Source organism: Hordeum vulgare, chromosome 7H (genome assembly GCF_904849725.1).
Source record: "Hordeum vulgare subsp. vulgare chromosome 7H, MorexV3_pseudomolecules_assembly, whole genome shotgun sequence".
NCBI lineage: Eukaryota > Viridiplantae > Streptophyta > Magnoliopsida > Poales > Poaceae > Hordeum > Hordeum vulgare.
This window is the reverse complement of record NC_058524.1, coordinates 521362559-521378086: the sequence shown is the minus strand read 5'-3', so window position 1 is coordinate 521378086 and position 15528 is coordinate 521362559. Positions and strand designations below refer to the sequence as shown.

The window sequence follows — 15528 nt, the reverse complement described above, 5'->3', positions numbered from 1 at the left end:
GAACAGTCCAAGAAAGGGTTCTTGCCAGTTTTACAAGGTACAAGATTGAGTAAGACTCAGTGCCCAGCAACTGATGAAGATAGAGAGCATATGCGCTCCGTCCCCTATGCTTTAGCCATAGGTTCTATCATGTATGCGATGCTGTGCACTAGACCGGATGTTAGCCTGGCCATAAGTATGGCAGGTAGGTTCCAGAGTAATCCAGGAGTGGATCACTGGACAGCGGTCAAGAATATCCTGAAGTACCTGAAAAGGACTAAGAAGATGTTTCCCGTATATGGAGGTGACGAAGAGCTCGCCGTAAAAGGTTACGTCGATGCAAGCTTTGACACAGATCCGGACGGCTCTAAGTCGCAGACCGGATACGTATTTATTCTTAATGGGGGTGCAATAAGCTGGTGCAGTTCCAAGCAAAGCGTCGTAGCAGATTCTACATGTGAAGCAGAGTACATGGCTGCCTCGGAGGCGGCTAAGGAGGGTGTCTGGATGAAGCAGTTCATGACGGATCTTGGAGTGGTGCCAAGCGCACTGAATCCAATAACCTTGTTCTGTGACAACACTGGTGCCATTGCCTTAGCAAAGGAACCACGGTTTCACAAGAAGACCAGACACATCAAACGACGCTTCAACCTCATCCGCGACTACGTCGAGGAAGAGGACGTAAATATATGCAAAGTGCACACGGATCTGAATGTAGCAGACCCGCTGACTAAACCTCTTCCACGGCCAAAACATGATCGACACCAGAACTGTATGGGTGTTAGATTTATTACAATGTAATTCACATGGTGATGTGAGGGCTAGATTATTGACTCTAGTGCAAGTGGGAGACTGTTGGAATTATGCCCTAGAGGCAATAATACATACATAGTTATTATTATAATTCCTGTATCAAGATAATAGTTTATTATCCATGCTATAATTGTATTGAATGAAGACTCATTTACATGTGTGGATACATAGACAAAACACCGTCCCTAGCATGCCTCTAGTTGGCTAGCCAGTTGATCGATGATAGTCAGTGTCTTCTGATTATGAACAAGGTGTTGTTGCTTGATAACTGGATCACGTCATTGGGAGAATCACGTGATGGACTAGACCCAAACTAATAGACGTAGCATGTTGATCGTGTCATTTTGTTGCTACTGTTTTCTGCGTGTCAAGTATTTATTCCTATGACCATGAGATCATATAACTCACTGACACCGGAGGAATGCTTTGTGTGTATCAAACGTCGCAACGTAACTGGGTGACTATAAAGATGCTCTACAGGTATCTCCGAAGGTGTTAGTTGAGTTAGTATGGATCAAGACTGGGATTTGTCACTCCGTATGACGGAGAGGTATCTCGGGGCCCACTCGGTAATACAACATCACACACAAGCCTTGCAAGCAATGTAACTTAGTGTAAGTTGCGGGATCTTGTATTACGGAACGAGTAAAGAGACTTGCCGGTAAACGAGATTGAAATAGGTATGCGGATACTGACGATCGAATCTCGGGCAAGTAACATACCGAAGGACAAAGGGAATGACATACGGGATTATACGAATCCTTGGCACTAAGGTTCAAACGATAAGATCTTCGTAGAATATGTAGGATCCAATATGGGCATCCAGGTCCCGCTATTGGATATTGACCGAGGAGTCTCTCGGGTCATGTCTACATAGTTCTCGAACCCGCAGGGTCTGCACACTTAAGGTTCGACGTTGTTTTATGTGTATTTGAGTTATATGGTTGGTTACCGAATGTTGTTCGGAGTCCCGGATGAGATCACGGACGTCGCGAGGGTTTTCCGGAATGGTCCGGAAACGAAGATTGATATATAGGATGACCTCATTTGATTACCGGAAGGTTTTCGGAGTTACCGGGAATGTACCGGGAATGACGAATGGGTTCCGGGAGTTCACCGGGGGGGCAACCCACCCCGGGGAAGCCCATAGGCCTTGGGGGAGACACACCAGCCCTTAGTGGGCTGGTGGGACAGCCCACAAGTGCTCTATGCGCCAAGAGAAGAAAAATCAAGAGGAAAAGAAAAAAAAAGGGAGGAGGTGGGAAGGGAGGAGGACTCCCTCCCACCAAACCTAGTCCAACTCGGTTTGGGGGGGGGGGGAGAGTCCTCCCCCTTGGCTCGGCCGACCCCTTGAGGGTCCTTGGACCCCAAGGCAAGGCCCCCTCCCTCCCACCTATATATACGGAGGTTTTAGGGCTGATTTGAGACGATTTTTCCACGGCAGCCCGACCACATACCTCCACGGTTTTTCCTCTAGATCGCGTTTCTGCGGAGCTCGGGCGGAGCCCTGCTGAGACAAGGTCATCACCAACCTCCGGAGCGCCGTCACGCTGCCGGAGAACTCTTCTACCTCTCCGTCTCTCTTGCTGGATCAAGAAGGCCGAGATCATCGTCGAGCTGTACGTGTGCTGAACGCGGAGGTGTCGTCCGTTCGGTACTAGATCGTGGGACTGATCGCGGGATTGTTCGCGGGGCGGATCGAGGGACGTGAGGACGTTCCACTACATCAACCGCGTTCTCTAACGCTTCTGCTGTACGGTCTACAAGGGTATGTAGATCACTCATCCCCTCTCGTCGATGGACATCACCATGATAGGTCTTCGTGCGCGTAGGAAAATGTTTGTTTCCCATGCGACGTTCCCCAACACGTTGGGCCTAATAAATCGGGCCCGAGCCCGAAAAACCCCGATGAGCCCGACCCAATTGCGGCTAAAAAATAGTTTAGCTCAAGCCCGGCCTGGCCCAGTCCGAGTGTCGGGCTCGTTTTTCAGACTCGAGCCCCGCTTGGTGGGACGGTTAGGCCTGGGCCGACCCATGATTTTTGGGTTGGGTTGTCCGGGTCCGGCTGCCCATGGAGAAGTGTACTCTCCATGTTACAACATCTTATCTCTGCTCCTATAAAAATCTTAGTTAGTTATAATGGTGTGCCTTCCATCTATGATTTTTTGGACTGTTAGATTTTCATCTAACGCTTGCAAAGCCAAGGCATGACACTTTTGCAGAAACACGCCCGCGACGCCTGACTTTTCTGTCCAACCCCTTGCCTTCCAAACTCAAGTCGCACACCTCTTCTCGAACCTTCCCTCCTGCTGATCCTACCCAGCAGCTGCCTAAACACCGATGTCCCATCCATTTAGTCGTCACCCGAATCTTGGCGATGTCTACGACACCCTTGTTCTTCTGCACCTCTGCCCCTAGCTTTCCCATCTAAAGCCTGCCTTCGTCGTTCCGAGCAAGCCACCACCCACATTCAAAATCTACACATGAGATACTCAATTTTTCCACCTTCCATATATGAGTGTGCCAAGATATCATGTATTTGGTAGAAATCGCCTCAATCCCACGATCCCAGGGTCATGGCAGCTACCTGGAGCTCGTCTATAGGTCGTCACTGCCACTACACGCGAGGTTATTGGAACGTAGCCTCGCAACCGCGTATGGGGATGCACAACTCATGGATCTGGAGGTGGCCCTAAGGCTGGTCATAGTGGGAGTAACATAAATGTTACATATTCCTTCCGTCATAGTTTAGAAAGCATGGTTAAATTTATGTGCATTTCCACAATAGACAAGGTTTAGGACGCATGACATTTACTCCTAGCAGCTAATTAGTAGTCTCTTGTACTACTTCTATATGCATGCATAAATAAGTAAAAATGATGATGTGAGAGATAGTTACTGAGGAGAAAGACAAATAAAGTAATATATTATATTACCATCACATAGCGCTTCCCAATGCAAAATGTCTCTACAAAGCAATAAATAAAGTCGTCCGTGTTACCACATCTATGACCTACTATAAAGATAGTAATATAGACTAGTAATATATGCATGTTACAAGAAAAAGTTACTCTCCAATATGACTAACCTAATACCAGTATCGCTCGTCCCGTCGCTGCCCCTAGCTCTCCTACAGGCCACCGCCCTGGTTAGGAGTCACTCATTTGGCCGGATTAACAACCTGATCGCGAACTTCCCATTAGTCTATCCTTGCTGAGCTCAGGGCCGGGCCGGCAAAATCTGGAGCCCTCTACAAAATTAAAAAATGGGGCCTTTCTCATTAAAAAAATAAGTTAACGAGCAATTATATAAACCACACTAATGTTTGCATGATGACGTAAATCTGTATTATTAAAACACAAGATAAAAAGATAAATTAAATTATAAAGTAGCATATATTAATTGAAGATCATGTGTTCATTCTGGATATTAGACAAACCGTTTAACACACCTAATTTTGGATCATGTATAGTTAAACTGCTACACTATGATCTTTAACCGGAGAGGTAAATAACGATTTCTAACAAAGCAACGATCCCTGTCAAAAGTTAACTAGAAAATTTGGAACTAGGAATAGGAATCGAAGTTAATTGAAAAGGAGGACTCTCTAAGCAGTTGAAGTCTACAGTAGGTCACGGATCGATCCGACGAGACGACGACTTTGAAATTTGGAAGAGGAATGTACGAAGACAACAACGACAACAATCTAAATCCGATCAATCTGATGAGACGAACGTGATGAGACGATCGTCTTTCCTATAGTGACGGAACCTTTTTTAGACCGAGGGTAACGTTTTCATATTATCAATTGAGCGGTTTCCTCTTTTTTAGAAATATCGATCAAAGGCATGTTCTCGATGGCCTAGACTCAAGCCCAACTTCAGCTTTCGATTGACTCAGACCGAATTCCAGTGAATATGATTTTTTTTTTAAATACTACTAGTTATATATATATATAATTTGGGGGGCACTGCTGGCCCAGCCCTGGCTGAGCTGTGTATTGAGAAGCAACTATAGAGAAGGGAGCACACAGGAGCAGTTTTCGTCTCTGCATTATGCACAAATGGGAGCATCAATTACCAAGAACAATATACGGTGTGCAATTAGAAATTTACTCTGCCTTAAAAGACGACATATTTTTGTTCCAAATATGATATTTATTTATGCTTCTTTTATAGCAGACTTCTCAAGTCAATCCGATTGCATTTGTTTGTGTATGGGAGTGCTAGTTAGTGCAAAAAATGTTTAATAATTGATTAATTATACAATCCAAAATTTAGATTTGCACATGCTAAACTAGAAAGATGGTAAGAAATATGATTTATTCAACTTATTGCGCGCAGAACTCTTGCTACATAAAGCTTAGTTTGATGGTCATGGGCTGCGGATTGTGGTTACTACTCAGGTCATTGGTTATGGAGTGTGACAAATTGTGATTTTTTTCTAATTATTTATTTAAACTATTGATTGTTAAAGTCCGGAAAGAGGCAAGTATTTTGTAGCGTGATGTTACATTTGGTATGGTGGAAACTGAAAATCCATGAGTATTTTAGACTTTGCGTCTTCTAAATTTCAATCTAGGGAATACACTCATTAGCCTTTCCAAAAACACAGCTACGTATACTCCCATATTCTCATCGTATGGAAGGATTTTATATTGTGGCATTCTCTATGTCCTCTCACCATAGGATAGAGCGAGGAATGATAAAACACAAGAAGCCCTCCTGCAAGATGAATGTAGAGAAATTGTTTGGTTTAGAAGAAGAGATTTTAGTTGGAAACTGGCGAGCAATCTCTTGATTTTTTTTATTCTATAACTATGTTTTTTTTTGAATTGTAATGCAATAGCGGTTCCTGATAAAAACGACTTCCCTAACAAACATCATATATACAATGTTAAACATTACAAAATCGGTTTTGCTGAAACTCAGCTAGCTGAGTTTTAATTTTGGTCGCAGTCACTTCTTTTGATCGTACATGGCCTCGCACCAGATTATGTTGTCGTTGTTCATTGTGTCGTCCGAGCAAACGTTGCTCCCGTCTCGTACATCCGGGATCCCATGAGTGTTGTCTTTGCTTTTTTGTCTAAAGAGCTGGGCTATGTTGGCTTTTTATGATCCAAGATGTTAATCGTTGTTAGCTGCTTGCAGTCCTCTTTTGAATTGTAAAGGGGAAGCTCATGTCCGTCATTGCTAGGTTGTTTGCGTGTTATTGTCATTTGCTCAACTTTTTGAATCATGTTATTGTCATCTGTTGACCGTAGCTGCTAGGGTCATCTCTTTTGTAACGACTTTCCATTCCATTTTTTCTCTCCTGATTAATTATTGTTTCTTTTTTTCTTTTTATATTAATGACATTAATATTTAAAGTCGCGTCGCAACTGCAAGATTTGAAATGTATCCACAACTGTAAATATTTGAAGTCGGGTCGCAACTGCAAGTATTAAAAGTCGGGTGACAACTGCATGTATTTGAAGTCGGATCGTAACTCCAAGTATTCAAAGTCGGGTCGCAATTGCAAGTATTCAAAGTCTAATCGCAACTGCAAATATTTAAAGTCAGGTCGCAATTGCAAGTATTCGAAGTCGGGCCGCAACTGCAAGTATTCAAAGTCGGGTCGCAATTGCAAGTATTTAAAGTCTAATCGCAACTGCAAATATTCAAAGTCAGGTCGCAATTGCAAGTATTCGAAGTCGGGCCGCAACTGCAAGTATTCAAAGTCGGGTCGCAATTGCAAGTATTCAAAGTCTAATCGCAACTGCAAATATTCAAAGTCAGGTCGCAATTGCAAGTATTCGAAGTCAGGCCGCAACTGCAAGTATTCAAAGTTGGATCGCAATTGCAAGTATTCAAAATCTAATCGCAACTTCAAATATTCAAAGTCAGGTCACAATTGCAAGTATTTAAAGTCGGGCCGTAACTGCAAGTATTCAAAGTCGGGTCGCAACTCCAAGTATTCACGGGCGGGTCGCAACTGCAAATATTCAAAGTCAAGTCGCAATTGCAAGTATTCATAGTCGGGACGCAATTGCAAGTATTTATAGTCGGGTCGCAACTACAAGTATTCACAGGCGAGTCGCAACTGCAAATCTTATTTGTGCAGCAACTACATGAAAAAAGCTAGAATCAAGTTGTTTTTTACTAAGAAAAAAACAAATTATTACATCATAATTCATATAATAAAGACACACTACTTCTTTGTACAAGAATGTTTAGTGGTCAAATTAGTTGAAGCTAACAAGCCATTACGTAACTTTGTTTTGCTTATTCTTTTTTTGTCTATCGACGATTTCTTTTTTAAAAGATGCGACGTGCAACAACAAGAATCGAATGAGTAGTTATTGAACCGGTTAGATGGGGCGCATAGCAAAACAATCAAAAATATGACATGTGATTCCAAAAGAATAAAATGATAGACTAAAAAACAAAAGGAATAAATACAAAATACAATAATATTATGTGAATGAGACCATAAAAAATCTCACTTAGCTGAGTTCTAGACACTCCCTTACAAAATACTATAGCTATACCTATAACCAACAAAGACTCAGCTGGCCACGCCGAGGGCAAGTCTCTGTCTGCTTGGGGCCTGGGTCCATCACTGTTGTAATGTACTGGTTGTTGACTATTCCCTCATCCGAAAATACTTGTTATGAAAGTATATTCTTTTTTATCTATTTTTATGACAAGTAATTTCAAATGAAAAGAATATAACTTTAGTAAATAAATTTCTATCTGAACTTTTATGAGCCCATTGCATCTTACCAGTAGTTTATATATTTAAACAATTAGCTCCATGTTGACATTGGAACATCGGTGAACACTTGACAACCCTTTTACACTGTTTACTGATCTTACCACAGCCCTCTCCAGTTCGACTGGACTGGATATTGATCGCGGCCAGCCCTCAGAAAAGATTCGTGGTCCAATTGACATTAGTTGACCTTCTTGCAGTCCAACCTGATCTCCGTGGCCGTGTCTGCCGATGGCATGAGGCTGCCCATCCTCCCCATCGCCTTGGCAAAGTCGGCGGCGAACATGCCAGCGTTGCCTCTGTACTTCTTCACCAGCTCATCCTGCGACCCGCCGTTGAACAGCTCTTGGTCGGAGTGGAAAAGGCCCTGCTTGCTCACCAGGTTCTGGTAGTAGTAGTTGTCGAACTTCTCCGGCGTCGCCGCGTCGATGGGCGCGAGCGTGCCTTCGCCGCCGGATGGCTGCGGGCACGTCTGCTGTCGGAGCGCGGCGAACGATGCGTTGATGTTGGCGTCGTTGTAGATGCGGTCGCGGAAGGTGGTGCACCGGGCCTGCCCGACGGTGTGCGCGCCGGAGAGCGCCGTCATGTCCCGCGGCGACAGCCCCTTGTTGCCGAACATGGTGATGAGGGCGGCGAGGCTGGACCCCGGTCCCGGCAGGTTGGAGTTCGCCGCGCTCTGGCTCGTGTTGAGTGCGTCGCGGCGGCCGAGTTGCACCGTCCACGTCGGGCCTCCGAGCTGCATCGTGGACATCAAATAAGTTCAAAATGCTACCCACAGAAGAACTTTTCCTTGACGCCAATGATTGCGGTCGTGGATGAAGCGGGATTTGTTAATTATTCTTACCAGGTTAACGCTGTCCCGTGCAGCGAGGGCGACGATGTCGGCGCAGGAGACGATGCCGCTGCAGGATGCCTCGACTTGGGCCTTGATGGCGTCGATGACCTCGTACCCGCGCACCGAGTTGGCGTTCGGCCCGGCGTTCTTCTCGCCGGTGAAGCTCGCGGTGTCGTCGAGCAGGATCGACGCGTCGCAGCCCTGCGCAAGAAAGTACGACACCATGGAGATCAGCAAATCGATTAGTAGCAGCACATTCCCACATTGCAACCGAGGAAATGGCAACTCTCGCTCACATTGACGAAGCAGTCGTGGAAGAAGAGGCGCAGGATGGACGCGCCCATCCGAGGCTCGGCCGCGACGGCCTGCGCCATCGCCGATCGCACAATGCTCTGCAGGTTCGGGCAGTTCCTGTCGTAGAACCTCGTCGATAGCTTCCCGCCTGCAGCGCCGGCTAACAGCGGCGCCAACACGACAACAACCATGAGAAAGCACCTCACTGCAGTGGCCATGTCGCTGGATCTCAAGAACGCCAGAACGGTATAGTGAGTTAGTGACTAGTGAGCTTTAGACTGGTAGTGATAGATAGTGTACAAACCAGCGTATATGTAGTGTGTTTCTCGCGCTAGCTTGCCCGTGCACTGCTTGCATGGTGGCAATGCAGGATCCAGCATGGCCCTCCGGCAAGAAATTATCGTGGGCGACGTCTGAACTCGCGCTGGATTAGTTGACTAATCTGCATGCCGGGAAGGTGACGGTGGGCGGATTAAGGTTGGACTGTAGTGGTGTTAGCTAGCGCTAGATCAGATCCATGTAGAGCGCGGTGGTTTGGTTTGGTTCGGTTCGCGCGTGTTGGTGAAATCACGTTTGTAAATTGACAACTTGGACGCTCGGCTCATCTTCCGAGACAAAACAGATCGTGTGTTTGTCCACTCGAGCCAATCCACGCTCGAGTTTCTTGTAATCCTAACCAGTAATCACGCTTTATGCTTGCTTACCTACTCGCCGTATAGTACTCCTGCCGCTGATGCCTGCCTGGCGAGTGACGACAGATATTCGGTCGGTACGCTTGTCAGTAGTAAATACAAGTGTGCGAGTGGAACTTCTGCACTCGCAGTGTGCTTCACTCATTTACAGTTTTTCTCTTTTCTTTACTCGAAATAGATTTTAGCCCCGTTATATTAATATAGCGACCAACTGGTACAATACTGAGTTCACTATTTGACAAACAACACAATCATGTTCAAGAAAAAAAGCGAAAACAAAAGAAAATAATGTCAACATCATCGGATCAACGAGAACTGTAGTATGTTGTAACCGTTGGGCCCACCGAAGAATGAATTCCATCCTACTCCTATGCTGCCAAGTTGTCGCGTACCAAGCAACACCTATAATAAGGACTGCGACAACGACGACGCTGCTATCCGGACTAGTACTAGGATTTCTCCCGGTACATGGAGGGAAATGGGGGAGAGGTACAACTAACACCCTTCAGGAAGGGTGGCGACGCTCACAGGCATCACCGCATCGGTGTCGGCCAGGCCCAACAGAGATTTCTCCTGACCCCTCATAACCAGAACCCAGGACCAACGTTGGTTTCACCATGCTTACCTCCCACCAACATATGCCACTAGTGTCAAGTACCACCGTCGTCTCTCCACGGTAAACGCTGCGAGACCGGCCAGACCAAACCAAAGCTATCACACACAAGGACCGATAGCACCACAAACGCATGAGAGGGGACAACCACCACCGACTAAGTTGCCCAGCCGGGCCCAGATCAAACCCGCTAAGCTCCCGACGTCGCGGTGCAGCCAACACAACACAAGAGCCGCCGCCCCCATCGCCCTTAGCTTGTCAGTCCAGACGGAAACGACACACTGGAGGCCAGACTGGCACGCCCAGTCCCAAATCGGCTCGAAGGGCCCAAATCTGGGCAGGAAGGGTGCCGTCGGTCAACGGAAAACCCTATTTGCCGCTCTGTGCGAAGCGGTGTCGAGGGTTCGCACAAAGCAGGCAGGGGATCAGGCAGGCCCGGGTAACGAGGATGAAGTGCCCGGTTTTGGAAACCTTCTAGGGGCTCCCAGCCGGTTTTTTCGGTTTTGGGAAACTTCTAGAAGGTTCCTTGAACCGTTTTTTTTCTTTCTCATTTTCTTTATTCTTTTTTGTTTCTTTTTTCTTTTTTGTTTCTGTTTCAAAAAATGTCTGGATTTTCAAGTAATATTTTTGGATTTCCAAAAAATGTTGACGTTCTTAAAAAAATGTCTTGTATTTTCTAAAAAATGTTCTCGGTTTCAAATTTTATTCTTAAGGTTCAAATTTGATCTTATTTTTGGAAAACAATTCTTAAGATTCAAAAAGTGTTCATGCTTTCAAAAATTGTTCAGGATTTTTCAAAATTATTCTTCGTTTCAAAATTTGTTCTTAAAATTCAAAAAATGTTCGTGCTTCAATTTTTTTTATGCTTCCAAATTTCTTCTTAGTTTCAAAATTTGTTCTCAAGATTCAAAAAAAAAATTTGTGCTTCAAAAAATTGTTCGTGCTTCCAAATTTGTACATCATTTTTCAAAATTGTTTTCAGCTTCAAAATTTGTTCTCAAAATTCCAAAAAATTTCATGCTTTACAAATTTGTTCCGGTTTTTTTTTCAAATTTTTGTTCTCGAGATTCAAAAAATGTTCATGGTTTACAAAATTGTTCGCGCTTCCAAATTTGTTCATGTTTTTTTCAAAATTCTTTTCTATTTTAAGATTTGTTCTCAAAATTCAAAAAATGTTCGTGCATTAATTTTGTTTGTGCATTCATATTTGTTCTATGTTTTTCAAAATTTTGTTCTCAAGTTCCAAAAAATGTTCGTGCTTTAAAAAATTGTTCGTGCTTCCAAATCTGTTCACGTTCTTTTTAAGTTTTCGGTTCCTACTTTAAAAATTCGTTTGCACTTCTAAATTTGTTCTTAAGATTTTAAAAATGTTCGTGTTTTCAAAAAATTGTTCGTGCTTTCAAATTTATTTGGGGTTTTACAAAAAAATTCTCTGTTTCAAAATTCTTTTCTCAAGATTCAAAAAATCTCCGTGCTATAAAAAAATGTTCTATATGTTCAAAAATTATTTGAAAATTCTGAAGGTGTACACATTTTCCGAAAATGTTCAGACTTGTTCAAAAAACAGGAACATTTGACATTTAGAAAATTTTATGAAAATGTTCCACTTATTCGAAATTTGTTTGCATATTCAATTTTATGTATTTATAATTACGAAGTTGTTCTAAATATATTATATATTTTTTTCACATATTTTAAATTTCTTCGTGCTTGTTAATTTTTTGGAATTTAATAAATGTTCCTATTTTTTCAAATTCATACATTCATCCTATTTTAGAATTTGAAATTTTGTTACAACTCTTCCTAAACTTGTTCGCGTTTTTTAAATGAGAAATATTAAAAAAATTAGTCGGAATTTTCATGAAATGTTTGTAAAATGTAAAAGGAAAAAAGTATTCGGAATTTTCATGGAACTGCCGGTATTTTCAGTTCTAAAGAATTTGCATTCTGCTTTGATCAGGAATGTTAACCCGATCGAGTGGTTATGGACCCGCTATCTAACATTGCCTGCTGAGAGTTCGAATCCTGGCTACGGTGGAGCTTGCCTGTGCAGTTTTTTTTTTACACCGTTGTTTTTACCTGTTTGTGGGCCAGGTTTGTTTCTTTTTTACACCGTTGTTTTTACCTGTGTGTGGGCCGGCCCAGGCGGAAGGGCGCCTGTGCGAAGCCTCGTCGATCTGCCGCAAAATGCGGAATATAGGACATCCCCCAGTCAACCACCGTTACCAACCGCCACCAAGGGGCCACACCATTTCCTCTTTTCTTTTGCGGAGGTTACTCGTTTACAGTTATACATGGACATTTTGGGATAAGAACATATCATCCGATCACTCGGGACCGAGATAAAAACTGCGGGCGCTTTGACAGTCAAAACCTTTTTTGCAGTACTTTCTGTTTTGTACGTGGAATATTTACCAGAAGAAGCTACGTACCCCAAGGAAATGCATCAAATGTGGCTCAAGAGATGTACTGTAGTAGTACTCTTGCAGGTGCTGCTCATCAGGAAATGTTGACGACAGAAAGGGCAAGGGCCTAGGTATTTCAAGGCGCCGATGAAAGCACCACTTGTCGCAGGCAACGCGGTGCACTACGGCACTGGTGCGAGCTCACCGACAAGTGATAACCAGGCCAGGAGATGTGGTGGTGTGATGCAAATTATTTTGTCTTCTACTCCCTCCGTTTTAAAATATAAGACCTTTTAGAGATTACACTAGAAAACTACATGCAGAGCAAAATGAATGAATCTACGTTCTAAAATATGTCTATGTACATCCGTATGTAGTTCATAGTGCAATATCTAAAAGGTCTTATATTTAGGAACGGAGGGAGTAGGTTCGGGTTTTCACTTTTGACAAGCGTATCCTCCCAAATGCCTTTGATGTAGTATTACTTTTCCTCTCCTGTCTTAATCTCCTACGAGTACTATATACTGTGAAGGTGTTTGGTTCAGAAACTGTAATGTAAATGGTAATGAAATCAGAATACGTCAGTAAAGGAAACCGTTTTCGGAATAGGGTGGGCGGTATCGGCGGCGAGTAGCCATGTAATTGGATTACACGGAAACGGATTACAGCCCATGTGGTCCAAACACACGTAACGTTTTGAAGTTACGCTGTAATCAGGTTACGGGTCAAAATTCACGAACCAAACACCTCCTGTATGTTTCAGTCCGAAAAGTAGAATGCACTCCGCAATTCATTTTCCTGAAGAAGCACATAACTAACTACACAATCTGATTAAGATATAATACTCCTGCTCGCGTTAGCCGGTCACATAAATTGTGTGGGTGATGTTAATCAAGTTTGTGATCTTAGTCACAAACAGAAACAGGCAATCCTTAGTTAACCTTCCTGCAGTTCAACCTGACCTCCGTGGGCGTCCCGGCGGCCGGCAAGAGGCCACCCATCTTGACCATGGCCTTGGCGAAGTCGCCGGCGAATATCTTGCCATTACCGCTGTACTTCCTCACCAGGGAGTCCTGCGACCCGCCGTTGAAGAGCTCCTGGTCCGAGTGCAGCAGCCCGCGCCGCGCCACCAGGTTGGTGTAGTAGCCGTTGTCGAACGCGTCCGGCGTCCGGTCGTCGAACGGCGCGAGGTTGCCGTCCCCGCCGGCCTGCGGGCACGTCTGCCGCCGCGCCGCCGCGAAGGTGGCGTTGATGTTGGACTCCCCGTAGATGCGGCCGCGGAAGACGACGCAGCGCGCCCGCCCCACGGTGTGCGCGCCGGAGAGCGCCGTCATCTCGCGCGCCGAGAGCCCCTTGGCCGCGAACGCCGACACGAGCGACGCGGCGCTGGAGCCGGGCCCCGGGAGGTTCGCGTCGGCGGCGCTCTGGGTCGCCGTGCGCGAGTCCTTCCGGCCCAGCGGCACGTTCCAGCTCGGGCCCCTCAGCTGCATGCATGCCGTGCAGATCACCTCGCGTTAGCGACACACTGCGAGCTGAAAAGGTCAAGGTGCAGCACCGCCGGCGGACCGGGACGTGCAGTCACTCACCAGGTTGACGGCGTCGCGGGCTGCCAATGCGACGATGTCGGCGCAGGAGACGGTGGCCTTGCAGGCCGCCTCGACGCGCGCCTTGATGGCGTCGATCACCTCGTAGCCGCGCACGGAGTTGGCGTTCGCGCCGGCGTTCTTCTCGCCGGTGAAGGTCGGCGTGTCGTCCAGGAGGATCGACGCGTCACACCCCTGTGCGTGCATGTAAACAAACAGACGTGCGCACGCGTATTAATTCAAGCTCAGGGAGGTAGCCGGCGAGGCAGAGACGAGGAGAAAACGCGACGGACTCACGTTGACGAAGCAGTCGTGGAAGAAGAGCCGGATGATGGACGCGCCCATCCGCGGCTCCCCGGCGACGGCCGGCGCCATCACCGACCGCACGATGGCCTCCACGTTCGGGCACGTCCTGGCGTAAAACCTGGTGGAGAGCTTCGCGTGGCAAGGAAGGATCACACAGAGGAGAGCAGCAGCAACGACGTAGCTCCTGGCGCTGGCGGCGACCAAGAAACCCATCTCGGCCCTCTCAGCTCAGCTACTACGACAAAAACAGAGCACACGCAGTCGTAGAGCGGCTGCCTTCAGTAACGGATGTGGCAGAGAGAGACGGTAGATAACAGTGCACTTATAGCGGCTGCTGGTCGTGGTGATGGTCTGAGTTGTGTAGTGTACCAATCTGAACGCACGTAACGTGATTTGAGGCGCACTGGGTGATTGGCTGGTTGACGAGAATGCATGCATGGTGGCCTCTTGGAGAAATGGAGAGCTGGTTGCGTGTGTGCGCGGCGCACCACGGTGCGCGCGTGGTGTCCAGCACGGGCGATCGGGCGGCTATGGGGTAGGGTAGGGTAGGGTCGGTCCTCTCCTTTGGGGAACAAAGGCGGAGCGCGACCGGGGGCATCGTCGCTTTGCCCTCGCTTTCTTCCCGTCTTTGCGTGGTGTGCGGAGGTTCGGAACATGGTGAAAAGCGGCGCCTTGGCTCTGGATTTCAGCGGCTTTTGCTCTGAGAGCAGTACGTGGGTGAGTGAGTGCCTTCGGTTGAGAGCTGGTCTTTGCTTCGGCACTGAAATTTCTATAAGCCCGATTAGGATCGATGAACAAAGGAAAACTCTTACCATCAGTCGATGGATTCCACCAGACGCGTGTCCTGTATTGGACAAAACCAATTCGGTGCTGATGCAGACGTCCTAAACTCCGGCGCCCTAAGTCTCCTTCTTGGTTTGGCCCCGAGCTCGAGCCCCATCCCTCGAAAAATTTTGCAGAGTTTCTGCAACAACGGTGTTGTTGCGATTGACGCGACGACACTAGTGCAAGTAGACGCAATGGCGAGTTTTCGCAACTTGATCTCTGTTTCAAAAAATTGAAACAAATATCTTTTGTTGCAAAAAGTTTTCTCCAGCCTGACCTACGTTGCAAAAGTTTTTTGCAGCCTGACCTACGTTGCAAAAGTTTCTGCAACACGATTCTTGTTGCGGAAAATATTCCATAACAAATTTTATTGCAAAAAAAATATACGAACGTTTCCGCAACATATTCTTTGTTGCAAAAAAATTTTTTG

General features: G+C 45.9%; 1 protein-coding gene across 2 annotated transcripts; it reads right to left on the bottom strand.

The window, feature by feature from the left end:
* Positions 1-7300: 7300 nt before the first annotated feature.
* LOC123410314 (peroxidase P7-like) lies at positions 7301-14600 on the bottom strand. 2 transcript variants are annotated; one of them, XM_045103244.1, is made up of 4 exons: positions 14265-14600; positions 13971-14162; positions 13326-13868; positions 7301-8149 (listed from the first exon to the last, which is right to left on the bottom strand). In XM_045103244.1, the coding sequence occupies exons 1-4, from the start codon at positions 14484-14486 to the stop codon at positions 7727-7729; spliced, it is 1380 nt and encodes a 459-aa protein (XP_044959179.1). In that variant the 5' UTR covers positions 14487-14600; the 3' UTR covers positions 7301-7726. The 2 variants fall into 2 exon arrangements, with proteins under 2 accessions (XP_044959179.1, XP_044959178.1); XM_045103243.1 differs by lacking the exons at positions 13326-13868; positions 13971-14162; positions 14265-14600 and adding exons at positions 8390-8581; positions 8677-9157 and having other exon boundaries at positions 7301-8281.
* Between the last annotated feature and the right edge of the window lie 928 nt (positions 14601-15528).

Excerpts from the sequence above, each read along its gene's own strand:
- LOC123410314 (XM_045103244.1), bottom strand. The coding sequence starts at position 14,486 with ATGGGTTTCTTGGTCGCCGCCAGCGCCAGGAGCTACGTCGTTGCTGCT. Across the intron at positions 14,163-14,264 it reads TCCACGACTGCTTCGTCAAC|GGGTGTGACGCGTCGATCCT; the intron begins GTGAGTCCGTCG and ends ATGCACGCACAG. Across the intron at positions 8,150-13,325 it reads TCAGGTTGAACTGCAGGAAG|GGGCTGTCGCCGCGGGACAT; the intron begins GTTAACTAAGGA and ends TTCGGCAACAAG.